Genomic DNA, 25,841 nt, shown 5'->3' with positions numbered 1-25,841 from the left:
TGAGTGAATGGGCGGAAAAACGGCAAATGCAATTCAGTATAAACAAGTGTAAAATTATGCATATTGGAGCAAAAAATCTTAATTTCACATATACACTCATGGGGTCTGAACTGGCGGTGACCGACCAGGAGAGAGACCTCGGGGTTGTGGTGGACAGCACGATGAAAATGTCGACCCAGTGTGCGGAAGCTGTGAAAAAGGCAAATTCCATGCTAGCAATAATTAGGAAAGGTATTGAAAATAAAACAGCCGATATCATAATGCCGTTGTATAAATCTATGGTGCGGCCGCATTTGGAATACTGTGTACAGTTCTGGTCGCCTCATCTCAAAAAGGATATTATAGAGTTGGAAAAGGTTCAGAAGAGGGCAACCAGAATGATTAAGGGGATGGAGCGACTCCCTTACGAGGAAAGGTTGCAGCATTTGGGGCTTTTTAGTTTAGAGAAAAGGCGGGTCAGAGGAGACATGATAGAAGTGTATAAAATTATGCATGGCATTGAGAAAGTGGATAGAGAAAAGTTCTTCTCCCTCTCTCATAATACTAGAACTCGTGGACATTCAAAGAAGCTGAATGTTGGAAGATTCAGGACAGACAAAAGGAAGTACTTCTTTACTCAGCGCATAGTTAAACTATGGAGTTTGCTCCCACAAGATGCAGTAATGGCCACCAGCTTGGATGGCTTTAAAAGAAGATTAGACAAATTCATGGAGTACAGGGCTATCAATGGCTACTAGCCATGATGGCTGTGCTCTGCCACCCTAGTCAGAGGCAGCATGCTTCTGAAAACCAGTTGCCGGAAGCCTCAGGAGGGGAGAGTGTTCTTGCACTCGGGTCCTGCTTGCGGGCTTTCCCCAGGCACCTGGTTGGCCACTGTGAGAACAGGATGCTGGACTAGATGGGCCACTGGCCTGATCCAGCAGGCTCTTCTTATGTTCTTATGTTCTAGGGGTTTCCCAAACTATGGTCCATGGCCCACCAGTGGTCCATGGCGTGTTGGTAAAAATACAATTGAAAATCATACAGTATCTGTCAAAGCACATGACAATTGCTACAAAAGGGAGAAAAACCATTAAGTGGTCCATGACCTTCAGCAATTTTCAAGTGATCAGTTGGGGAAAAGGTTTGGGAACCACAGAGCTAGAGTTAGACTCTACCCCTTGAACTTTTCTTTGCTCTGCTGTACAGTTTCAGTTTCAGTTGTGTTCTCTACCCAGTCAGCAATGGGAAAAATATGTTTGCCTACAGTAAGAAGTAAGAGTTTGTTTATTCTGCAGTTATTACGATGAGTAGAGCAGGATTAGGTACTTATTGCTAAACGGTGAAATAAAGAGATCTTAAAGTAATCTGAAAAAATATCTACCCTAAATTACCTTTTACTCCTTTAAAGCACTCACTAAGTATACTCACAACCATAGCTGCTATTTTTCTTCTTTTTCTTGAGTACTTGATGGCAAAAGATGAAAACAGCCCTAGAGGAACAGAAACACTGTTGTGCACACTACAGTTAGCTGGCTGGCTTGCCACCTAGGCTGTAACTCAGTCCTAATTTCTGATTTTCCCAATGTGTGCAACTCAGCATGAGGTCTTTTCAGGGATTTCTGAGCAGAAAAATCAACCCGGCAACCAGTAAAAACTAAATAAATCCATTTGCTTTTCACAATTAATTTTCCATTGCTTAGTTAGTCCTTTATATAGTAACCAGTTAAAAAGTTTTCCCTTCATTGTCCAACAGGAAAGAAAATCTAAAGGTCAGAAACAAGTCAAGAAAGAGAGACCCTCAAGGAGGAGTTGACACCTTTTGGCATCCTCTTGTTCACATCCTTTTTTCTTATGAAAGAAAACATATGGCAATCATTTAATTCCTGGAGTTGAAACTAAATTTTCTGTTAACTTGACCTTTACACAGTCCATTATGTAAGTTAACACACTCTCTGCATGGAGTGAGGGGGAAAGTCACTGCCTTTCCCTTTCCTTGGCCTGGCCTTCACATCCTTTCCACTAGTGAGGGGCGGGACTGGCTGGCACTATGCGCCTTCCCACCTCAAAGTGACCCCCCCCGAGAAACGTGGCTGCCTCATCTTACAAAGAAAGCTGACCAGAGGGCTGCCTCAAGGGGTCATTGGACTCCAACTCCCATCAGCCTCAGCCAGCATGGCCAATGGTCAGGGATCATGAGGGGAGTTCAGCATTACAGTTGTTTCAGCACTGGCCCAAAGCATGTGCATTTGCCTAGCCCTAGGAAATAGAAAGCCTGCTTGTTTTTAACCTGCCTGCATCGTAATATGTCTACCTTGTTATATGGTGTAGTGGTTAAGGTGTTGGACTATGTATGGCCTGGGAGACCAGGGTTCGAATCCCCACATAAACCATGAAGCTCGCTGGGTGACCTTGGGCCATTCACTGCCTCTCAGCCCCATGAAAAGGGTCGCCATAAGTCGGAATCGACTTGAAGGGAGCGCATTTCCATTTTGTTACGAATAACGTTGCTAGGCTGGTGGATGCTTTCTGTATTGCTCCAGGCACGTCTTCTGCCTGTATACGCAGCCCTGCTATCTACCTAGCTGCGGAAAGAGGCTTTAAAATGCACAACTACGAAATATGGGGCTGGGCTGAAGATCTGTGTGTGTGAGGCGCGGGGGAAGATCCGTGGCAGAGGAGAAAAGGCACTCGACGGAGCGCCTCTGGCTGCTTGCGCATCCTGGACCATGCTTGCGCTTCTGCCCTCCAGGAGGAGGGGGCGGGGCTGGGCATCCTCTCCTCTCCCCCTAGCCCCGCCCCCCGTCCCAGCCCCGCCCCCCGACAGGGGATGAGGTAATCTGGGAAGCGGCGGCTGAAGTTAAAGCCCAGCGGCGGAGCGCGCGGAGCCTCCGCCGGGTCTGCTGCTGCTGCTGCTGCTGCTGCGGGTCTGCAGCCCCGACGGAGGAGCGATGACGGACCGCTGCAGCCTCTGGAGCGCCCTGTCGGCCGCCGCCTGCTGCTTCTACCGGGGATCCTTCATGCAAGTGCAGGTGAGGGCTTGCCCGCCCGGCGGGGTCGGAGCGTGGGCGTCTGCGCCCCCAAGCCGGGGCTGCGCGGCTCACGCTCCTTCTGGGGAGGGGGCACCCGTTAGGGGGGGCAGACAAAGCAGGGCCGCTCCCTCCACCCAGGATGAGGACCCCCGAGCTGGGAGTGGGACCTCTTTCCATGCTTTGTGTGTTACAGAAGGAGGGGGGTCTCCTCGCCAACACCTGGCTACCAGTGCCTCTGTTGGCGGGGATGCCAGTAACCCTCCCCACATGGTGTGCTTGTGGGGCTGTAGGTGTGTGGGGGTCAATAAAGCTTCAGGGTTTTTGTATCTGGGGACACCCATGGGAATGCCCTGTGTTTCCATTCATTCTTTCTAGGTGCAGGAGGGGGATCCCTCACACTCCCCTCAGTTCCAGACCTCCTTTTGGGCGAATGAATAACCACTTCCAGAAATGCTCCTTTGTGTGTGGGGAGGGGGGGTGGAAGGAGTATGGGAAGCCCTTTCACCCAGATTTGCCCCTTGTGGGGTTCAGATGAGGACTCTTCCTGACCTCTCAGATTCAGAGGATTGGGGACTGCCTTTCCTGAGGTTTAATCTTTGCAGACCTCCTCCCCCTAACCACCATTCATAAGTGCTTGGCCTGAGAACTTTTCTCTGGGGCAGGAATTAATTTTGCAGTAGTTGATTCTCCCCATTCATGGGCATCTGTGACTCCTCTGCAGGTGACCCGCCTAGAGGGTGCATGATGTGAACTTTGCTGAGATGGTCCCTGCTTTCTTTTGCCCGCTCATTCTGTGAGACAGAACTCTGTGGAAGGTGGGGACAGGATTCTGCCTTTGCTTTGGGCCAGCTTTGCAGTGAGCCGGGGCTTGGGAAGGGCTCCAGTCCCCAGGGTCAGACTCAGGCTTTGGGAGCCCAGGGGCAGAGAGTGCAGCTGTCCTTCCTCCTAGTCCCAACCGGTTGTGGCACAGGGGCACCAGGGGAGGGGGCTTTTGTGGCAAAGGTCATCTCCTGGCACCGCCAGACCCGAGGGTGGATTGTGGGATGCACCTGCAGGAGAAAGGGAACCGAACCAGGTCAAAATCATCCCTGTCTTTATGATTGTAGAGTGTGGGGTCACACCCATCTCCTGTGCTACCCATCCCAGTTCAGTTCACTAGGGGATGCCCAGTTCACTAGGGGATGTCCTTTTGCGCCCCCCTTTATAGGGTGCTCCACTACCTGCTTTGGTGGTACTTGCTTGGAGGGACTGTCTGTTCCGAATCCTTTCTTGCAGCTGACAGAGAGGCTCCTCTGCGGTGCCCACAGCCAGGCAGCAGCCCAAGGCAAGGATCAGCTGGGGGTCTGCCAAGGTAGCTTGCTTTCTGAGGCAGGGAAGGTATTGGGGGCTGGTCAGGGTAATGCCCCCCACCACCACAGTTGCACTTGCTGCCTGGGTGCGAGGATTGGAGGTGGGGGGAGTGGAACCCTGGGAAAGATCTCTCCCCCCCCCATCTTTGGAGGTATCCAGAGTGCTCTGTAACCTTGGAAGCTTCTGCTGTGCAACGGAAGGCAGAGAGTGTTTGGATCCTGGAGAGGGAGAAGCCAGACTAAGGCCTGGGAGAAAGGTGCTGGCCCCTGCGGGAGGGGAGTGCATACCTGCCCAGGATTCAGACCTTTTTTAAAAAAAAGGTCTTCTGACCCCACCCGTTTATAAATTCCTCCCCCCCCCTTTTTTTTTTTTGCAGGAAAAAAATGACTTGGTTTTATTTGGGTTTCCTCCTTCTAACAGCTTCTCAGCCTGATTTTGAGACTTCAAAATGTATTTTAAATATTGCAGGATTCCCCCCCCCCATTCTCTCTCTCAGAGAAAAAATTGATTACTTGAGCATGATGTCATCTAGAAACCAGAACACGACAGCACTAAATTTGCTTATTTGCATCACTCCAGCCTACATCCTACTAGACAACTTATTTGTCATTCTTTATCTCCACCCACCCACCAACTTGTCCAGGTGTGGCGCGTGGCCTTTTCTGTGTCCTAATCCTTTTTCTCCTTCCCGTACGGGGGCTTGCAACCCCTTTGTAACAAGCATTGCCACGCCTCATGTCTAAATGCACTTAGAGATACTTCCCTTCATATTTTATTACTCCCTTCTGTTGTTATAATCCCAAATTAGGGATTTCCAGATCCCCCCCCCCCCGATAAGATGAACAGCACCTAAATGAACTATAAGGAAGTGAGGTACTTAAAAGGGACATCCTAGGCACTTGAAAGATTCAGGGCATGGTCCTATAGGGACAAATTTGCATTTGCTAATTTATGTTATATATTTATTTATTTATTATTTCAATTTATATACTGCCCTTAGCGAAATAGCTCTCAGGGCGGTGAACAAACAAAATAAAATACAATATATCATAATAAAAATACAAAAACATATACAAACAAACAAATGCAATTGTAGAATTTAAATCTCATGGAAAGCGAGGCAACTAATTTCCCATTCAAATCACCCCAGATAATTTCCTTAATTAACTTGTACCCCACATAACCCCCAAACAGTTTTTTCAATTCATTCTCCCCCCTTTAACTTCCTAACACATTCTGCTCCATAATCAATTCAGTTCCCCTTCAATTATCCCCTTTCATTACCCCACAAATCATATCTAGGCAAAATCAAATTAATGTGTTCCCCCAAATTAATATTCTACCTAATAAGCCAAATCACCCACCCACCCCAATTCAGTTCTTCCCTCCCAGTTACACTTTGGGCACTTCCCGTGGGGGTCTTGTGAGAGTTGTTCAACAGAAGCTCCAAATTCAGAGGCAGTCTACCTCTCAATAGCAGTTTCTGGAGTTTATGCCCCACTGGAGGGCTTCTGCAGCAAGCAGGACGCTGGACTAGATGGGAGGCTTGGTACAATCCAGCTGGGTTATTCTTGCCTTCAAAAAGGAGTAGGAGACAAAAGGCCGCTGTAGAGCTTGCTTGGGTCTCTATCTTGAAAAGACTGTTTGGGGAAGGGCTGTAGTGGCTTAGTGGTAGAGCCTTGCATGTGGAAGGTCCCAGGTTTAATCCCTGGCATCTCTAGATAAGGTTTGGCGAGACTCCCTGGCCTAGAGAGACCCCCTGCTGCCAGTCAGTGCAGGCGGTACTAAGCAAGATGGACCCAATGGTCTGACTCGGTATAAGATAGCTTCCTATGTTCCAGTGATTTTAATCCAAAGCTCTGAATATCAAGGGCTGGGAGCAAACAGCAAGGAAGAGTTGTTTGCCTTTGTGCCTTGCTTATGAGCTTCCTGGAGGTATCTGACTGGCGTCGGGGGTAAATATCATACTGGACTAGATGGACCTTGGATCTCATCCAGCAAGGCTCTCCTTGTGTCCTTTGCATTTCCCCCCTGGAAGTTCAGTGAAAATCTTGTGTGTGCTAAAACCAGAAAAACTGTTACTGATTTTATTTATTATTACATTTATATCCCACCTTTCCTCCAAGGAGCTCAAGGTGGTGTACAAATGTGGTTCCCTCTCCTCACAACAACCCTGTGAGGTAGGTTAGGCTGAGAGACAGTGACTGGCCCAATGAGCTTCATGGCGAAACAGAGATTTGAACCCGGATGTCCCAGGTCCCAGTCTGACACTCTAACTACTACACTACACTGGCTCCAACCTCTTGTGAACCTCCAGCTGTCTTTCCCACCTTAGTTTAAGAGACTCTGAATGGTTTCCGGTTTCTCATGTTTCAGTACACCAAAAGTTAGTGACATGGCCCCAAGGCATTTTGAGGCATGCCTGCCTCAGCAAAAATAAATCAATAGATGAATGACAATTTGCTGCCCTGGAAGGCAGTCTGCTTCACTGTGCCCAATGGGAGGGCTGGCCTCAGGTGGTAAATTGTCCTGTGGCCACCCTGTGGTTCACCCTGTGGCTGAACCCTGGGTATCCAGTGCCCAGGCACAACTGTTATGCTACATTGTCTCCCTTAGGTCTTCATTCATATCTGTGTGGATCACTGATAGGCTACTCTAATACTGTTCCTATTTTCGTTCTTTGGAGACGGCCTTTGTTCCAAACAGATTTTCAGGACCAGCCCTACTGTTGGGCAGAGTGAGGCCGCTGCCCCAGGTGGCAAGCATGGAGGTGGGCAGCTGGAGTGAGGTGTTGGAAAACAGAGATGTGTATGCTAAGTAACCTGCCTTAACACACCCAAAGCTAGCCTGCTGCCTTCAGGTTTGGTGGAGGATGCTGTCTCATCAACAAGGCAGCTGGACTTGGTGCATGGAGTGCATGTGTGGGGAGGACTAGCTTGGTCTGCCTCAGGGAGGCCCCAAGGTCTTGGATGGAGGGTTTCCCTAGATTCTCTTAAGGTAGAGATTGCCGGGATTGAACCTGGAACCTTCTGCATGCAAAGCATGTGCTGTATCGCTGAAGTGCCTTTCCCACAATTGCCCAAAATCCAAAAGAGCTGTGTGTGCTTGAGAAAACTGGGTTTTTGTTTTCCATTAGGTGTTAGGGAAGTCATGTGCGCGCACACGCTTTTGGGTGGGCTGGATCCAAAAGTGCATTTCCCACCACCGCCAAAGCCCGCGTATTTCTTCACGTATTTATAATGCACACCTTTATAAGAATATATCAAGGCTGAGTACAACATAGGAATTATGGCTGAGAGTCTTTTGTCTAATTGTCAAGGACTGTTACGGTTTGAGCTGCACGTCTTTTCCACTTAACGTCCTTCCAGCCAAATCTGCCTAGAAATACACCCTCATGTATGCTCCTTTGTGCTCAAGAGTCTGGCGCTGGAGGCCTGTCATGACAGCCAGGGCCCAAGGGCCTAAAGCGTCGCAGGTCAGGGCCTGCTTTAACATTCTTGGTGCCTCTCGATCTTGGCGAAGGTTTTGGAGTTGAATTGGCCATTGAAGCACTCTGTCCTAGCAGTGCAAGGGTTAAGAAAGGTGCGCTGTGGGTTAAGTGTGTGTGTGTACCCGCACAGCACAGGAGGTTGACAGAGCCACCGCACCGCACTGTCACCTCCTCCAGCATTCAACCTGTTCCTGGGCTGGCTGGCTCTCTTATGTGAGTTGATTTTGTGCCCAAACCAGCGTGCTAAACTCTGCATGAATGACTGGGCCTCTCCAGCTGACAGCAGCAACCCTGCCTCTTTCCACCAACGGCAGCACGCCTGATGCTTGAAGCAATTACATCATTGCTAGCCAATGGCAGCCCTGGAAAGGGATGCAGCATTTGGAGTGAGATAAGGGATGGATAGATAGATGTATATTATATTCAGCATGCACACACCCACGCAACCATCCTGCGTTGAGGCAGCGAAGCTGCTGGGACCATACCAGAATAAAAGCATTGCTTTGTGCCCTGCTGCAGCTGAGGTTACCTCTCTGGTGCTGTTTTAAGGACATTCACCCATACCTCTCCCACACCCACAACTACCTAGTAGTTGCCTTCCCTTCCCCATCCCACCCACCCCTTTTTTTAACTGGAACCTGAGCATACAAGATTGGTGCAAAGCAGGCACAGTAGCAAAACTGCCTTCCTTCCAGGTCTCTCCAACCCCAGCTGTTTCAAGAAGAAGATATTAAGGCACAGGAGGCCAGCACCCTGCTGAAGCTAAGCAGGGGCAGGTCTGGCCAGTGCCTGGATGGGAGACCGTCTGGGAACCATACGTAAGCCGCCATGGGTTTCTAGCACGGAAAGAACGGCGGGTTATAAATGTAATAAATAATAAGCCCTTTGTGTTTGGCTCCCTTGCCACATTCCCAGAGAAGAGGGCTTTGGCCTCCTCATCTGCTTTGATCTGTTTTGCTCTTTCTTACAAATTGTAGAAGTGGTAGCATAGGTGATGTCCCAAGTCATGGTGCCTGGTAGTGGGGGGAGGTAGACTCTGGATTTCTGAGAACTTTGGCTTCTTAAACCAGCAGCAACAAATTGCTAGTCCTCATGGCACAGCCCTGTAGTCCTCGCAGCCAATTCTGTCTGTTTACCCTCACTGTCTTCTTCCTCTCCCCATTATCTCTGTTGCTCCCTGTATTGCAAATTTCGGATTGCAAGCTCCTCAGGGCAGGGACCCGTTTTCTTCTTGTTAGTCTGTAATGTGCCATACACATTAATGGGGGTGTGTTAATTATAAAACGACATTGTCATCCAGGCCTATTTGTGGCATTTTTAACCGTGGGTGTTTGTTTTTTAATTCACACAGCAAGCAGGGTAGGTTTGGCAGGCTTCAGGAAAAGAGCTCTCTGGCTACAAAGCCTTCCTGAAACCACTTATTCTGCTGGCACACGGTGTATTTCCGGTGTGGTGTGTGTGTGGGGAGTGCAAGCAAAGAGGCTTTCAGAATTTATGGATGGTGAAATGATGGCAGTAGGGACCTTGGGTGCAGCCCAGTATCTTTTTAGGGTTGTGAAGAAGGTTAAAAGAAGCCAAGGCTGTGGAGGGCAGAGGAGGACTTTTTTCTCTCTCTCAGCAAGAAAATGATTTGGGGTGGGGCGCAGTTGACAAGATGGGGAGGGCGAATGAACAGTATGTCCTGGGGCCTGTGTGTGTGTAAGAGGACATGTTCCCGGCTAAGGATGATGCAATGGCTTGCGCTCCGCTGGTAAAATAGCTTTGAGATATTTTGTTGCTGATCTCCTCGGACTCCCTTGCTTTTCTTTTCTCTTTGGCCTTATGCCCGCCAAGGTCCCGCTCCCTCCTGGCTGGTCCACAGTCACAGCCCTGCAGCCTTCCTCTTTATTCTCTGCAGGGGGTTGTGATGTTCCTATATATTAGTGTATATATGGTAAGTGCTGGTTGTTTAGAGTATACATGGTAAGTAGTGAAAGAGGAGGGGGAGTGAATGGGCAATAGAATGCTTGATGATTGGCTGAATGTTTAAAATGGCTGACAGTATAAATGAAAGGATGACAGGTAAATCTGGGGGAATGTGAGGTGGTGAATTGTGGAATCTGGGGGGAGAAGAGAAAGAGTGGATTGCTTGGTGGGGTTTAGAGAGTTGTTTACCAGGAGGGAGGTGGAGTTCGGATTAGTATTGAGTAAAACCATATGCTTATGTGCCTTAAGAAGAAATCTTGTTAATCTTGTTAGCTTTGTTATCTGTAATAAATACTTAATTTGGTTTACCAAAGGCCTGATCCTTGGCTGGGGTTTCACAGACCAGAAGGGAGGGTAAGGTAATGACCAAGGCTGAAGGGGAACTGTAACAAATGGTGGCAGCGGTGAAGAGAATAACAATACCAGTATTCAGAGTCTCTGGGAATACTAGTATTGGGACGTTACTGGTGGTTGCCTAGCAGGGGGATCTGTTGAGATCTGTGCTAGAGCGGGGAGAGAAATCATAAGAGAGAGCGGTCCGGACTGGTGGAGTCCCTGGTGGTGCCTAGAGACAGGCAGTAACCACGAGCAGGTAGGAACCTGACAGGGAGAGCCAGGGAAGGACGCATCACAGGGGTCCCTTGGTGGGGCAGAAGAGGTGAGAATATCCAGAGAGAGAGAGAGCATGAGAGAGAGCTGAGTTGAATGAGAGGAGGGGGGAGCAAACAGGGCAGGGTCAGCAACATATGCTCCAGCGGGATCCATGTTGATCAGTCTCAATAAATCGGCATCCCTATTGTGCCCTTTGGGGGGTGCCTTGCTAAAATTTAATTACTAATTTGGATTCCTGCATGGAGCAGGGGGTTGGACTCGATGGCCTTATAGACCCCTTCCAATTCTATGATTCTGGTACCAACTGCCACAAAGCTGTCATTTTTCAGGATCCAGAGATTCTTTCCCCACCCCCAGCCCACTGGCCACCAAATGATCTCTAGAAGTTAAATCTGGCTTGGACACAGAGATAAATGTTTCCTATGTTGATTTTAGTGGGGTTAAGTGCACTTACCTCTGTGCTGGGTTGTGGCCCTTGTCTCTAGCATGCATGCATGTGAATGTGTGCCCAAGAGCTCTCAAGGCAGGTGCACAGCCTCCCCTTTCATACCTGGCACAGTTTATTGTGAAGTGTTGATGATATCATACAAGGCAACCATATCTCCTCTCTCCGACCCAGACTATAATGAACCGAAAGTAAAGACACCCTCTGTGCTCTTAGATCTGCTGTCAGGCAGGCTGTTGCAGAGTAAACGAGGGGATGGTGAAGAAAATAATTCATCCACGCATAATGTAGTGGGGCCCTCAGATTGTGATCCTTTGGCGTATTGGAGTACACTGTTTTCGTTTGCAAAATGTTTATAGGGCAGCCTTCACCGGACTGGTGTCCTCCAGATGGTTTGGACTACAACTCCCATCCGCCCCAGCCAGCATGGGAGATGTAGTCCAAGGCATCTGGAGGGCACCAGGTAGGCAAGGGCTCTCCACTACTTGCTGTCCTCTTCTCTTCATGCCCCCTCTGTCTAGACACAGCTCCATCTTCTTCATGATGATGATGATGCCTGAATGGGCAGGCCTGCAGAATCCAGGCATGGGATGATTTATCTTTCCCCATCCCACCACAAGGTCATTCTCATACCCACAGAGAAAAGTCAGCCTTGAAGGGATTTCTCCCCCCCCCCCACATTGGAGGAAAGACCTGCAAGGCAGTGGCCAGGCACCATATTGCCACCGAGAGAGGAGGGGGTTGCCATGGCGACGGCATCTCTGGCCTAGGGACCCCTTGGGAGGGCCGAAGGGGAAGGGAGTGGGACCTGTGGTTGCCGTTCATTTTTAATAAGGGTTTGAGCATGCTGGAGGACATGGGGGGGGCTTTTTGTAAGAAAGGGGGGAGTGAGGAATGAACCAGAGTCATGTGTGGCTTAAAGCTGGCTTCACAGAGGCCCCAGGATCCAAACTCCTCTCAGTGACCCTGAGGCAGCACACACTCACATTCTCTCTCTCGCACACACGCTTTGTATGAGCTCTCCTATCACATAAAATTGGAGAGGGAGGCAAGACTGGACTTCTAGGGTTAGTTGCTGTGCAAAATTATACTTTGGTTGTAGTAACTGTTCTTAACGCTTTTTTACTCTCTGTGTGCTTTAATGTGTGGTGGAAGCTATTTTTGACATTTTGTGATAGAGTAGTATAGAAAGTCAATTAAACAACAATGAACCTTGTACGGTATGTGGCTGTTCATTCTCATTTCAGCCTTGCATGGATTACTTTTTTTTAGCCCTAGAATCCCAAGATTCTACCTGTCTGTCTTGAATTCAGCAAAGCAAATGTCTGTCAGCAGGGCTATGGAGTCGGTACGTCAAACCTTCGACTCTGACTCCTTCATAAATGGCAAATGTATATTATTTGTTTATTTTATTTATTTATTATTTGATTCATATCCCGCCCTTCCTCCCAACAGGAGCCCAGGGCGGCAAACAGAAATGCTAAAAGCACTTTAAGACACCATAAAAAGACCTTAAAATGCATTAAAACAAAAAAATTAAATTATTAATTTTATTTTGAAGTCAGAGTCGGTACATTTCTACATACTCTGACTCCACCCAAAATTGCTTCCGACTCCACCGCCCTGATCCTCAGGATCTCTTACTGGCTTTAATGATGCTCTAGGAATGCTCAGGGATCCTGAGTCTGCACTTGTATTTAAGAGTATAAGAAATTCCTTGCTGGACCAAGGTCCCACCTGCTCTGGCATTCTTAATATAGGAGTCCCAGCCCCTGGCAGGGACTAGGAGAAGATCTGATAACTTCTTAACAAAGTGCATAGGAGGCTACTTTTTACTGAAAGACGGTCAGTCCAGCTTGCTCAGTATTACCTACACTGACTGGAAGCGGCTTCCCAGGGTTTCAGGCAGGGGTCATTCCCAGCCCTACCTGGAGACGCTGGGGCTTGAACCCAGGACCTTCTGCATGCACAGTGGGTGCTTCACCCCAGAGCTATTGCCCTTCACCTAAGGATAAAGTAAGATTCCATTCCTTCTGGTTCTGAACAAAGGTCTGTGTTTAAAAAGAGCACAGGAAGCTACGTGATACTGAAGTAGACTGTCGGTCCAGCTCGTACGGTATTGCCTGCACTGACTGGCAGCAGCTCAGGGGTCTCTTCCAGCCTTTCCTGAAGATTACAGGGATTGAACCTGGGACCTTCTGCATGCCAAGCAGGTGCTCTGCCACCAGGCTTCCCGTTCATTCTGCCACTCCTGCCCAGAGCATGCTACTACTGCCCAAGTCTCTGATTCAGCAGCACTGAGACATTACATCATTCCATTGTCTCCTCCCCCCCCTCCCCGGGAGAGGAAACCAGCAATGGGAGGAGAGCAGGAGAAATGGAGAGGGTGGGATTGTATGTTTAAGGCTCAGGTGCACAGGGGGGGGGCATTAGTGGCAAGGTCATCTTTATGCAGAAGATTGCCTTTTTAAATCTGTCATTATTATTCATTACACCAGCAGGCTTGACACTCAGCAGGGTTAACTCTTTGTGGGATTTGTTTATTCCTTTCTGTGCAATCTGTCACAAATATTTTGGGATGAGAGTGTGTGGACAAAGATTGGCAATTTCCTACCAGTGCATTGTTTCTGTCCAGATTCGCTGGTTGCCTCTTGTTATTCTTCAGAATCCTTCACACAGTCCTCTTAGCTTATCTATGCTGGAAAGCAGCAACTTGATTAAAGTTTTTTTTTTTAATGTCATCATTATTAAATCCCTACAGCGAGGTAAGGATTTGGAGGCCTCCAGGGGAACTCATAGCTAAGCTAGATCCCCCACAATTAGCCCAGGCCTGGTATCTTAATCCCGTTGGAGCTGTAGTGATTTGGGACAGAGTCTGGCAGAGGTTTCAGCGCTGCTTCCCCAAGACAAGGATCCATTCAGATCCACATACAAGTTACCAGGTTTCCTTGAAAATCAAGGAAAGTGCTGCATATCAGATTTTTCCAGTGGCAGACAGTTGTTGAGGGCATGACTTGGAGGTGGTTTAAAACAGGGGTTCCCTAACTGTGTTCCATGGGCCCCGAATGGAATGTCCCCAAGCTTCATTCAGGTGGTCCACAGTGGGTCTGTGAGGAAGAGAGACTGTGAATGACGGGCACAGTGCATTAAATATGCATTTTTATGTTTTACTGTGTTTTATTGCTTTTTTTTATTTATGACATTATATTTTATATAGTATTCTATGGAATCCAGATTGTAATACGATAAAACACAATGTGATAAACAAAAGAAGCAATGGAAATACAAATAAAAGTCATGCAGCATCTAGCACAGTATATTACAATTGATCAAATGGGCAGAAAAATCATTAAGTGGTCCACCAAAACTCTCAGTGATTTTCAGGTGGTCCATGGGGAGGGGGGGATATGAGAACTGCTGGTTTAAAACACTGCCATGAATGCATTGGTGTTCTTTGATGAAGCCCCTCTCTTTCAGCCTTCATTTCCCATCTTTAAAATGGGAATAATCACACGGTCAGCACATTGCAGCAGGAGCCCTTTGGAAGGTGCAGGGACGTATTCTCTGAAAAGGAATGTCCTGAAGGTTATCTTACTAATACCTCCTTTATCCAGATGTCCTGGAGGCATCTGAAACAGTCACGCAGTCTGTATTTGGGGAGAAATGCATAATAAGTTTGATCTATAGATAACTGGCTGGGGAAGGGGGGAATGCTGTATGTTTAAATCCTCAGCTTAGTCTGCCAAGGTGTTATTCTGCTACCTTAATATAGTATTTTGTGCATAAATGAGGCATAAGGAATTAATTCATTGTTAATAATACTGTTGATTATGCCCTTTTGGACTATATTCTACTCAGAGTAGACCTAATGGAATTAATAGACCAAAGTTAGTCATGTTTTTTCACAATAGCGGACCTTTGTTTTTATTGTATTTTTAATGCTTTTATTATATGGTTGGGTTTTTTATTTGTTGTAAATCACTGATGTTTTTAATGAAACGGCAGTATACTGTATATTTATATATAAATAAATAAATGTGTGTTGGTTTCAGTGGGTCTCCTCTGAGTATGGCCGACACCTCCATCTGTACCCTTTGGCTGCAGTTTTAACCATGTCTACTCTGCAGTAAGTCCCACTGAATTGAATAACACCCAGTTATTTCCCTTTTTCGCTGTCCATGGTATCCACAAAGCTCTCCTCCAGCACCACATTTCAAATGAGTGGATTTTTCTCTTACCTGCTTTTTTCACTGTCCAACTTTCACATCCATACATAGAGATCGGGAATACCATGGTCTGAATGATCCTGACTTTAGTGTTCAGTGATCCGTCTTTGCATTTGAGGACCTTTTCTAGTTCTCTCACAGCTGCCCTCCCCAGTCCTAGCCTTCTTCTGATTTTTTATTTATTTATTAGATTTATTAGTCACCCATCTGGCTGGTTGTCCAGCCACTCAACAGTAGTAATAAACCTAACCGACCCCAAAAGCCTGTCTGAAGAGCCAGGTCTTCAAGGCCCGGCAGAAGCTCATCATAGCGGGGACATGACGGAGATCATTTGGGAGGGAATTCCACAGAGTGGGAGCCACAATAGAAAAAGCCCTCTCCCTAGTCCTCACCAGTCTAGCTGTTTTAACTGGTGGGATAGAGAGGAGGCCTTTTGAGGCTGATCTTGTTGCGCGGCATCCTTGATGAAGCTGGATGCGCTCTTTCAGATAAACTGGACCGAGACCATATAGGGTTTCTTGACTATTGTCTCCATTTTGGTTGACTGTGCCGAGGTATTGATAATCCTTGACAAGTTCAATGTCCTCATTATCAACTTTGAAGTTACATAAATCTTCTGTTATCATTACTTTAGTCTTCTTGACGTTCAGCTGTAGTCCTGCTTTTGTGCTTTCCTAACATTTCATTGCTTCAGAACTAGGGAAGGTAGAAAGCCCCATTATAACCACACCTTTCCATGAGCAACACTCGTTTGGACAGCCACACAATACATTAAAAGCACTCTTATACCACTTTAAACAGTCGTGGCTTCCACCAAAGCATCCTGGGAACTGTAGTTTGTTAAGGGCACTGAGAGCTTTTAGGAGACCTTCTATTCCCCTCACAGGGCTGCAATTCCCAGAGTGGTTTAACGGTCAATCCTTCTTCCAAGGGAACGCTGGAAAGTGTAGCTCTGTGAAAGGAATAGACGGTCTCCTAACAGCTCTCAGCACCCTTAACAAACTACAGTTCCTAGGATGCTTTGAGGGAAGCCAGGACTTGTTTAAAGTGGTATAAGAGTGCTTTAAATGTATTTTGTGGCTGTCCAAACAAGTGTTGCTCGTGGAAAGGTGTGGTTATAATGGGGCTTTCTACCTTCCCTAATTCTAAAGCAATGGAATGTTAGGTGTAGGCCTGGCCCCCAACTCTGAAAAACCAACATGCGGTTTTCCAAGTGGCAGTGGCTTTGCTGAGCTGAGACACTTGATAAGAACATAAGAAGAGCCTGCTGGATCAGGCCAGTGGCCCATCTGGTCCAGCATCCTGTTCTCACAGTGGCCAACCAGGTGCCTGGGTGAAGCCCGCAAGAAGGATCTGAGCACAAGAGCACTCTCCCCTCCTGAGGCTTCCGGCAACTGGTTTTCAGAAGCATGCTGCCTCTTTGTTGAACGCGGTGGAGGATTCTCACCTGAGCCTCCTAGGGAAATCTCCCCCGCTCTTTAGAATGACTTTTGCTGATGTTGCATCACCAAGTCCCTTGTCTGCGGAGACTCTTCTGCTAGACTGAAATAACCTGGTGATGTCAGGCTTTGTTTTTGTGGTTGCTGTAATGGAAGAGGCAGAAGGAAGATTTTGTCTCAAAGGATACCTAAATCTTCGATGCACACGTCCCCATTGGGAGAATGAGTAGAACAGGGAGAGGGGAGGGGCGAGAGGGAAGAGATCAGCGGTGCCATCAGGACCAGACTTTGGGGCAGAGGTCTAGGGCCCCACTCAGCAGAATGAGTGGGGAGGGGTGGGGTGGTGGCAAATGCATCAGGGTGTGAAGTAACACACATGGCCTTCTGAAGAGAGTGCTCCCTGGCATAAGGCCTATAAAGTCTAAAATTACCTGATTCCACCACTGCCTCCGATGTGCACCTCAGCCAAGGTGCATCGCCTCAGTGTTGGCTCGCCAAGCCGATCTGTTAGCTGCCTCTCCTCTGCTGACAGGCCTTTCGCAGCGGAAACCGCTTTGCAGCTCATGTTAGCTGACAGGTCAGTTTGCACTTGGCCTGGTTCCCGGCCCGTGGTAATACCGGCAGCCACATGTCAGCGTTGCCTGGGTGCCTGTCCAGGAAGCCTGGCCGCAAAAGGCCTCATTAACACAGTTGGTGATCTCAGATCTCTACCATGCCTCCCTTAGCAAGCATCAGCCCTTTGTTTTGCTTGCATGTTTGATTCACTTAAAAATGTGGTCCCTTGGCCTTGCTATAAGGACTCCAGGAGGCTTGGAAATACATCAGAATTTATTGTCATAAAAATCCCAACTTATCACGAAGAAAACGTTTCACATTGTTTGTCAGAGGTGTTTTTTGGGGGGGGGATTGTGACTGGGTCTCCCTGGGCAACTGGACAAGTTGTGGGGGGAGGCCCCTAAAGAACGCAGCTTCTTGCCTCTGCTGTTCTTCTCTTGTGAATAAGTGATGCTCTGATTTGGGACTTAAGGGATTAATGGGATGTTGGATTGAACATGTGGATTGAGAAAGGAATCCATTGGATGTTGAGGGGTGCAAAAGGAGAGTCAACTTCCTGATGGTGCCACAGGCATCGTTGATCTTGCGGCTACTTGGAAGAGGGCCTTTTTGGTAGTCGCACCTACCATGTGCAACAGCCTCCCTTCAGAAACACACCATGTGCCTACTGTGCTATGCTTTTGGTGCATACTTAAAACCTACTTGTTCACCCAAGAATTCTAGGACTATTTCTGTTGAGATGGCTTAGATATATCAGTTACAATAGATACTGCCCTTCTTTGGAAATTGTGTTGTTCTGACTTTTATGTTCTTGTTTGCATTGATTTTATTATCTATGGATGTTTTTATTATTTTGCACACCATTTGGAACTTTTGATGACATAAAGCAACACATGAAAGGTCACAACCTCTTGAATTTCTTTGTCCAGGATAACAATTGTATAAACAATAATAGTTTGCTTCCATCTCACCTGGGGTCAGCGTAGCCCCATGGCTCTGGCATAATGAGGCCTGCTGATTAATTTTTATGATTTCACCAATAACCCATCGCCAGCCTCCAAAAATATAAGGTGTCTCCTTGGAGTTGGTGGCAATTGGCTTAAAGCTCTCTCCCTCTCTCTCTCTCTCTCTCTGCAGTTCTCCAAGGAGAAATATATCCTTGACTCATCGCCTGAGAAGCTTCACAAGGAGTTGGAAGAGGAGTTCAAGCTCAGCAGCACAGACCTCCGCAGCCACGCCTGGTATCACGGGCGCATCCCCCGGGAGGTGAGGCACAATTGGAGGGCCTCTGGCCAGAGGAAGCCTTGTGGGTTCATTAGCTGGGTCTGCGAGGAAGGGCCCGGGGTGATCCACCAGCCCCCTTGGCCTCAGCCAGATATTGCCTGGGCTCCTCCTCCTCCTCGTGCTTTGGAAGGGGAGGGCCACAAAGCACCTTCCTTCCCTTGTCTTTTTTTATATGACCCCAGCCACAGCCTTGCATGCCGTCTTGCTTTGTTTGCAAGCAGGCCTCACGCCTGTCCCAGGAGTCCCTCTTTCCCACCAGCCTGTGCCATCTAAGGGGAAACCAAGCTGCCACCCACTGCCTCCACAGCAGGGTTGTTGCTGTCCCTGCGACTCATGGAATCATAGGGCTGAAGTGGATCTGGTCGGCCACCTGCTTGGCGCAGGAGATCCAGAGAGCTAGCTCAGGGGTCGGAGGAACTTGTGACCCTCCAGCTGTTGTTGGAGTAAAGCTCCCATCAGTCCCCAGTCAGCACAGCCAGTGGCGAGGGATGATGGGAGTTGCAGTCCAATGACATCTGGGGGGGGGGCGCAGGTCCTCCTCCCCTGAGCTAGAGCATCCCCCATAGGTGGCTGCCCAGGCTCTGCTGGGAGACCTCCAGCAAAGAACAGCTCCCCCTCCCTCAGAGGAATTGCTTCCGCTCTCGGACTGCTGTCCCCATCAAGACGCTTCTCCTATTATTCAGCTTTGCTCGTTGCCCGGCCCTTCTGCTTGTTCCTCTTCCCAGGCACAGGCCCCGCTCCTGGATCTGGGGGTCTTGGCCAAAGTGAGTGTTGCTTTGAACCCCCCAAGCATTTGCACCCATTATGGTACTGGAAAGACATTTGTGGGGAAAGAAGGGACTGTCCAGTAAGTGCCAGAGAGCAAAGAGCACTTGCCCACACAGAGCAACCACAGCATGGCAGGCCTTACGCAGGTCATGGCTCCATCCCACGCTTGGGAAGTTACACACTCGGCACCACACCGCGCACTCATTCTCCCATAGGTGAAATGACCCTCCCGCCACTGAGACTGGACAAGATACAAATCCAAGGAAGATTAAATAAACAGCCAATTATAGAAAATGAGCCTGCTTTTATTATTCTTCAAATGTAGCATCATTGATCAAAGGGCACTTGCTGTAAAAAGATGGCGTTTCAGCTAACAGTATAATTGGGTTTGGAAGAGGACAACATTTCCAGTAGGTGGGACTGACACAGGATTTATGAGAATGACCACAAAATCAAGCAGCCCACAGCCCTGCCCCTAAGGCTACATTACTCTTCCATTTAACCCAGGTGTGGGGAACCTTTGGCCCTCCAAGTGTTACTCAACTACAGCTCCCATCTACCCTGGGCATTGGCCACGTTTGCTGGGGCTGATGGGAGTTGTAGTTCACCAACACAGATTCGTAGAATTGGAAGTCCATTGAGTTCAGTGCAGGAATCCATCTGGAGGGCCAAAGGTTCCCTACGCTTGCTTCATCCCAACAGTCCTCAACCTTTTCAGACCAAAGACCCAAATGCTCAAACATGCATTTGGAGATCCACTTCTTAATTTTACGCTATATATGTGTACAGTGATAGTGTTGCCCACCTTGGGTCAGGCCGTGACTCACCAGTGGGGCCCAACTCATCAGTTGATGTGGATTAAAATCTTCAAATAAATGGTCTTGGGGACCACTTGAACCCTTATATCCCAGCTGGATCACTGAGATCTTCTGCAGGAGCTGCTCTGGTTGTCCCCCGAGTTGGCGAGGCTCATTCAACATCGACACAAAATCGAGCCTTCAGTGTCATCGGCCCAGTTCTCTGGAAGGCTCTGCCAACAGAGATTCAGCAGGCGCCTGCCGTTTTAATTTTTAAGTGCCTGCTGAAAACCTTTCTGTTTCGCCAGGCTTATGCAGGCAATTAAGAAGATGCTTTTCCCCCCACAACAATTGACCTTTGTTTTTATTGTATTTTTAACATTTTTTAAAATTGTATGGTTGTTTTAAACATGTTGTAAACCCCTTTGATGTTTATAATGAAATAGTGATATACAAATATTTTTATAAATAAATAAATAAATGTATGCAGACCCTGCCAAAGAATGCACATCACCCATAATTAGAAGGGGGAATAATGCCCCAACATCAGAGGGACTTGTTTAATCAATTCATCATAATTCAGAGCCAGTCTTCATGTTTGGAGGGGAAGGGGGAAGTGGAACAGATCCTGGGACTGGAGCACTTTAGCCTGGGGAGGGGATAATATGACAATTATATGATAGTTATCTTCCAATATTTGAGGCCCTTTCAGAGAGATGATGGACCGTTGCTCCAGAGTAGACTTTGCCAACTTGGTGTCCTCCAGATACTTTGGACTACAACTCCCAGCAGCTCCAGCAGCATGGGAGAAAACATGGTGAAGTCTGCTCCAGAGGGTAGGACCCAAACTCATGTGTTTAAACTTCAAAAAAAAAATGTAGGCTAAATGTTAGGAAGAACTGTTTACAGTAGAACAGATTGCCTTGGAAAGTGACAGAGTCTCCTTCATTGAGAATTTTAAACAGAGACTGGATGGGCACCTATCAGGGAGGCTGTAGGAACAGATTTCCTGCATCGACAGGGGGTTGGACTAAATGACCTTTGATGTACCTTCCAACCTTATGACTCAATAATGTAGATAGGGGAAAATGAGATAACTGAATGCTCATTGTTATATATATATATATATATATATATATATATATATATATATGAACGTAATAGTGATTAACCAAACAGAGGTTTTTATTATATTAACAAAACGTTTCAGCTTCCGCCTTCATCAGCTGCCAACATACAAATGCTGTTACCAAGGTGGCAGTTATAGAGCTTTGAGGATAGAATGCTCAGAGGGGCTTCATTTGCAGAAGCTAAGTAGTGGTGGTACTGTCCTCCAGGTTCAGGCCATGTGGTGCCAATGTGTCCAGAGAGTAAATCCAAAAGTTCTCCCTTTTGGTCAATGCTGCTGGATCTGCTGGCATCTCCATCGCTGTAATGGAAAAGTCCAACAGGCTGTGACCCTCGATGTTAAAATGTTTTGCAACTGGTTGCTCCACTTTTTTGGTCAAAATTGCCGACTTGTGGTTCCTGAAGCGTGTGCGTAGGTCAGTTGTGGTCTTTCCTACGTATTGGATATGACATCCTGGTCTTCCCTTTGGTCTTCCCTGTTTGTTGCTTTCAAAACTGTCTTATATAGAGAGAGGGGGGGGGAGGGGGGGGGAGGGGGAGGGGGAGAGGGAGGGGGAGAGAGAGAGAGAGAGAGAAAAGACTCTGGTCTGCATATGGAAAATTAGCATGTGAGGCTAGCTTTGCACACTTAGAGCAGTTTGGGCTGCTTTCTCAGAACAGTCTTAGAGGAACTATGCTATGTTCATTTTCTGAACAAGGAGAATGGCCCTAAGGAGGGACAGCAGGGATGCCTCTATGACTTAGGCTGCTAGAAGACAGTTAGCCAGGATCAGGTATTATGCGTTCATACTGCATAAAAAAAATGGACTGCCTTCAAGTCAATCCTGACTTATGGTGACCCTCTGAATAGGGATTTGCTGGTAAGCGGTATTCAGAGGGGGTTCACCATTGCCTCCCTCTGAGGCTAGTCCTCCCCAGCTGGCTAGGGCCTGCTCAGTTGGCCACAGCTGCACAAACCACCCCTTCCTTGTCTGCAACTGCCAGCTGGGGAGCAACTGGGCTCCTTGGGACTCTGCAGCTTGCCCACGGCTGCACAGGTGGCAGGGCACGTAACCCCAAGCCACTCCCTGTGGGGGTGATCTTTAGCTGGCCCTTGACTCCCTGGAGCCACAAGCGGGGATTTGAACTCACAGACTCTGGACTCCCAGCCAGGCTCTCCTCCGCACTGTGCTATACCAGCTGTCTCATACCGCATACTGTGGCATATTTCCTTATGCTGACTTTCTAAGAAGGAAGAACTGTGGCTTAAGCCAGCCTAGAAATCCTTGTTCCTAATCTCATTCCTAACTTTAGTTAGTGGTGGTGAGAGGATGGTATGCACATGCTCAAAGGCACTCATAATTCTTCCCACCTTGCATTCAGAACAGTTAGGTGCTGTCTTTCTAAGGCAAGAAACTTTTTTTTTAAAGCCATTCATCTGAACAAGCAAAGTGCCTCTCACTTTCTTCCAGGGTATTGCAAATTTGCAGAGCAGGCTTAAACAAATTTTCCATCTGGCTTTTCAGGTGTCTGAGAGTCTAGTACAGAGAAACGGGGACTTTTTAATACGTGACTCGCTCACCAGCTTAGGGGATTATGTGCTCACGTGCCGTTGGCGGAACGAGCCCCTCCATTTCAAGATCAATAAGGTGATGGTAAAGTCCGGCGAAGGCCGCACTCACGTCCAGTACCTCTTTGAGCAAGAGAGTTTTGACAATGTGCCAGCCTTGGTGCGCTTCTATGTGGGAAACCGCAAGCCCATCTCAGAGCACAGTGGCGCCATCTTCTATTGCCCCATCAACCGCACCTTTCCTCTGCGCTACCTGGAGGCCAGCTATGGACTAGCCAATGGGAGACATGGCAGCTCACACAGCCACTCCAGCCAGAAAGGGGGACACATCAAACGAAGGAGCATCACCATGACTGACGGATTGACAGCTGACAAGATCACAAGGGGCGAAGGATGCCCAACCAGGTACGCCCGCTCTTTGCAGAAAGACAAAAAAATGGGGAGGGAAAAAACGGGAAAGACGGCCAAACGCAGCATGCTCTGTAGTCATGCAATGCGGACTGTTGAGGGGAGATGGGGAGAGAACAGATAGCCGAATGAAAAGGAGCATCCTGGAAGAGGGCATGGCTGGCTGATTGGCTGGCCGGCCTGAACCCTGAATGGAAACACCCCATACTGCAGCATTTTGTTGCAGAGCCCACTTGTGCGTTCTCTATTTTCGTATTTCTCTGCTGGCTAAGGGCCTATCAGTAAGAGGAGCTGTGAGCGTTATAGAACCATCCTTGCACTGGTGTCATTTCTGCTGTGGACTCTACTCCATGGCAGATCACCTTTGATGCCACCATAGCTTTGCACATCTGTCTCAGTCCCTCTGGAGCTGCCATTGGCTTCCCTGCTCTGGGCAGCATCCAACATTCGTCCCTTTCAGAGTAGACCCGTTGAAATTAGTGGACAGGATTAACTTAGGCCCATTAACTTTGATGGGTTTACTCTGAGTAGAACTTAGTTGGGGACAAACCTCTGGTTCTATGGAAGAATGTTAGCAAATCCGTTTATGAACTTGTGTCTTACACACCTGTTCACGGAAGTGAACCGTTTCTGGGGACCGTTTGGGAACCGTTTCTGGAGATAACTATGCAGCACAGGGGTTACTGCAGTGGAACCAGTGGGTGGTAGTCAGTGCTAGGTCTACTCAGAGTAGACCCGTTGAAGTTAATAGATGTGGCTAACTTTGGTTCATTGATTTCAATAGGTCTATTTAGTTGACTACAACCCATTTACTTTAGAAATGCCAATATTGTCATGCTCAACTGCAGGCATTGGCTAATACCAATATCAGTGAATATAATTGATTTACACAAAAATGGTGGGCAGCGAGTAGTTTGAAAAGCCAGTACAGAAATATACAATAGCAAGGAGGTTAGTAGCTGCAAATCATAGAGGCTACCCAAACCCATGTTGTGTAGGCCGTGTGCTAAAACAGTTCAGAGAGAGTTGGCACATCTATCCTACTGAATATTCATATTGTTTTTTAATTGTATTTTTATTCTCTCGTTTCTTATATGTGATGATTATGTATATGAGCAGATTGTATTTTATATTGTACGTCGCCCAGAGTGTCCGTTCAGTCGGACAGATGGGCGTCTGCTAAATAAAATTTTATTATTATTATTGTATTGCATTTCACAGAATTCAAACTGTAATAAAATAAAATCCAGTATGAGAAACAAAAGAAGCAATGAAAATACAATTAAAAATCATACAGCATCTAGCACAGTGCATTACGATTGCTCAAACAGGCAAAAAAAACCAGACTCTCAATTTTCAAGTGATCTGTGAGGGGAAAGTTTGGGACCGCTGGACTAACGCAAAGTGTCAGAGACAGCAAGATTAGGAAAATGAAAAAAAGTAGAGATAGGAAGGAGGTGAGAGAGCGAGAGAGAGGCTAATAATTACCTATCCTGAGGAAGGGAAGGGCAAAGAGAAGTTGTCTCCTGAGATTCACCATGGCCTTTGGGGGGGGCATGGTCACAGCTGAGTCCAGAATTACTCCTGGCAAAAGCTAAGCACACATTTTTAGGTGGCCTGTCTGCCTGGATATCCTAGACAGCAACCAAGGGAGCTATTTAGAAACATCCAGGGAAAAGGGCTCAGGCTCACACGGTGATGAGGTGGCCAAATTTGGGTACTGAAGTTTTTATCCTGCCCTTCTTCCCAAAGGAGCGCAGGGGGCAAGCAAGCCTTCATCGGTTGCCCTTTGAGCTAAGCCCGCTGCCCTCCCTGGATCCCTTAGAAACTTTCCGATAAAGGTCCAGAAGCAGAGAAAAGGTTTCCTTTTGTGGCCACACTGGCTTGTGCTTCCTGCAGGACCGGCCCAAGATGTTGTGAGGGAAAGAATAATGTGGCAAGCCCTTCCTTTCCATGGGCAGAAACTGACTAGGAGTTGAATCTTCCTTCAACAGTGGCAGCAGGATAGCTTCCACCACCACACCGGAGCGCAGCAGGCTAGTTTAGGGGAACAGCATACATAGCTCTGATCTCCCACAGAGGAGAACAGTCTGGATGCTGAGAAGGCATGGCTGGGGGGCTGCTACCGCTGTGCTCCAACATCTGCTGCCTGAGGCAATTGCCTTTCATTGCCTAACGGTAGGGCCAGCCATGGGTTCCCTTAAGAGTCCTGACTCATCTGAAGCAAACACAGCTGAGAATCGGAGACAGGGAAAAGAGGCGAGGGTAAGGAGCCAGCTAGGTTGAAGAAGAGCAGTCTTGCTCTCGCAGGCATCCACAGAGGGATAGCAGGCTTGAGGAAGAGACGCATGAACTGGAGAAAAGCGTGGAGCATGGTTCGGTCTGGGAAAGACTGAACCAGAGGAATGTGCAGCAGTCTTCTGGGTAATCCAAAGAGCTGAACAAAGTTGGGACTAAGACCTGCCCAGTTATAAGAAAGGCGCTTTCTGATGGATGTCAGCTCTTACACAAAGGTTGATTACTTTATGACAATACTGGATAGAGAAGAGAGTGGCCTCACTCATATGAGACTCTAAGCCGAACCTTGGCTTAGCAAGACCATGCAAGCATGTGGGCTCCCAGAGAAGAGCCCGCAGACACTTTGCTCCTCCCTGGTCGTCTTTACTGCTGCGCCCCACTGAGGCAAACAAGGTTTGGCATAGCTTGTTGTCTGAACTTATGGTTAAGCATTCTCCTCACTAACTGTGAGTTGTGATCAAGAACAGACCTTGGCTTAGCTTGGCAGGGCAGCACAAAGGATCCAGAAGGGGCAAA

General features: G+C 47.8%; 1 protein-coding gene across 4 annotated transcripts in view; it reads left to right on the top strand.

The window, feature by feature from the left end:
* The window catches only part of SH2D3C (SH2 domain containing 3C), a 125,197-nt gene that overhangs the window by 76,969 nt on the left and 22,387 nt on the right, over window positions 1-25,841 (top strand). For 3 of the 4 annotated variants that reach the window (XM_061604380.1, XM_061604381.1, XM_061604382.1), the window contains 2 exons: window positions 18,231-18,359; window positions 22,576-23,024. In XM_061604380.1, coding sequence (XP_061460364.1) covers window positions 18,231-18,359; window positions 22,576-23,024 — 578 coding nt within the window. Of the gene's footprint in view, window positions 1-2,831; window positions 3,012-18,230; window positions 18,360-22,575; window positions 23,025-25,841 lie in introns of those variants that run through there. The other variant, XM_061604383.1, reaches the window with a different exon arrangement.

Source organism: Rhineura floridana, chromosome 20, assembly GCF_030035675.1.
Source record: "Rhineura floridana isolate rRhiFlo1 chromosome 20, rRhiFlo1.hap2, whole genome shotgun sequence".
Classification (NCBI taxonomy): domain Eukaryota; kingdom Metazoa; phylum Chordata; class Lepidosauria; order Squamata; family Rhineuridae; genus Rhineura; species Rhineura floridana.
The sequence above is the reverse complement of the archived record's forward strand: the minus strand, read 5'-3'. Positions and strand labels throughout refer to the sequence as shown.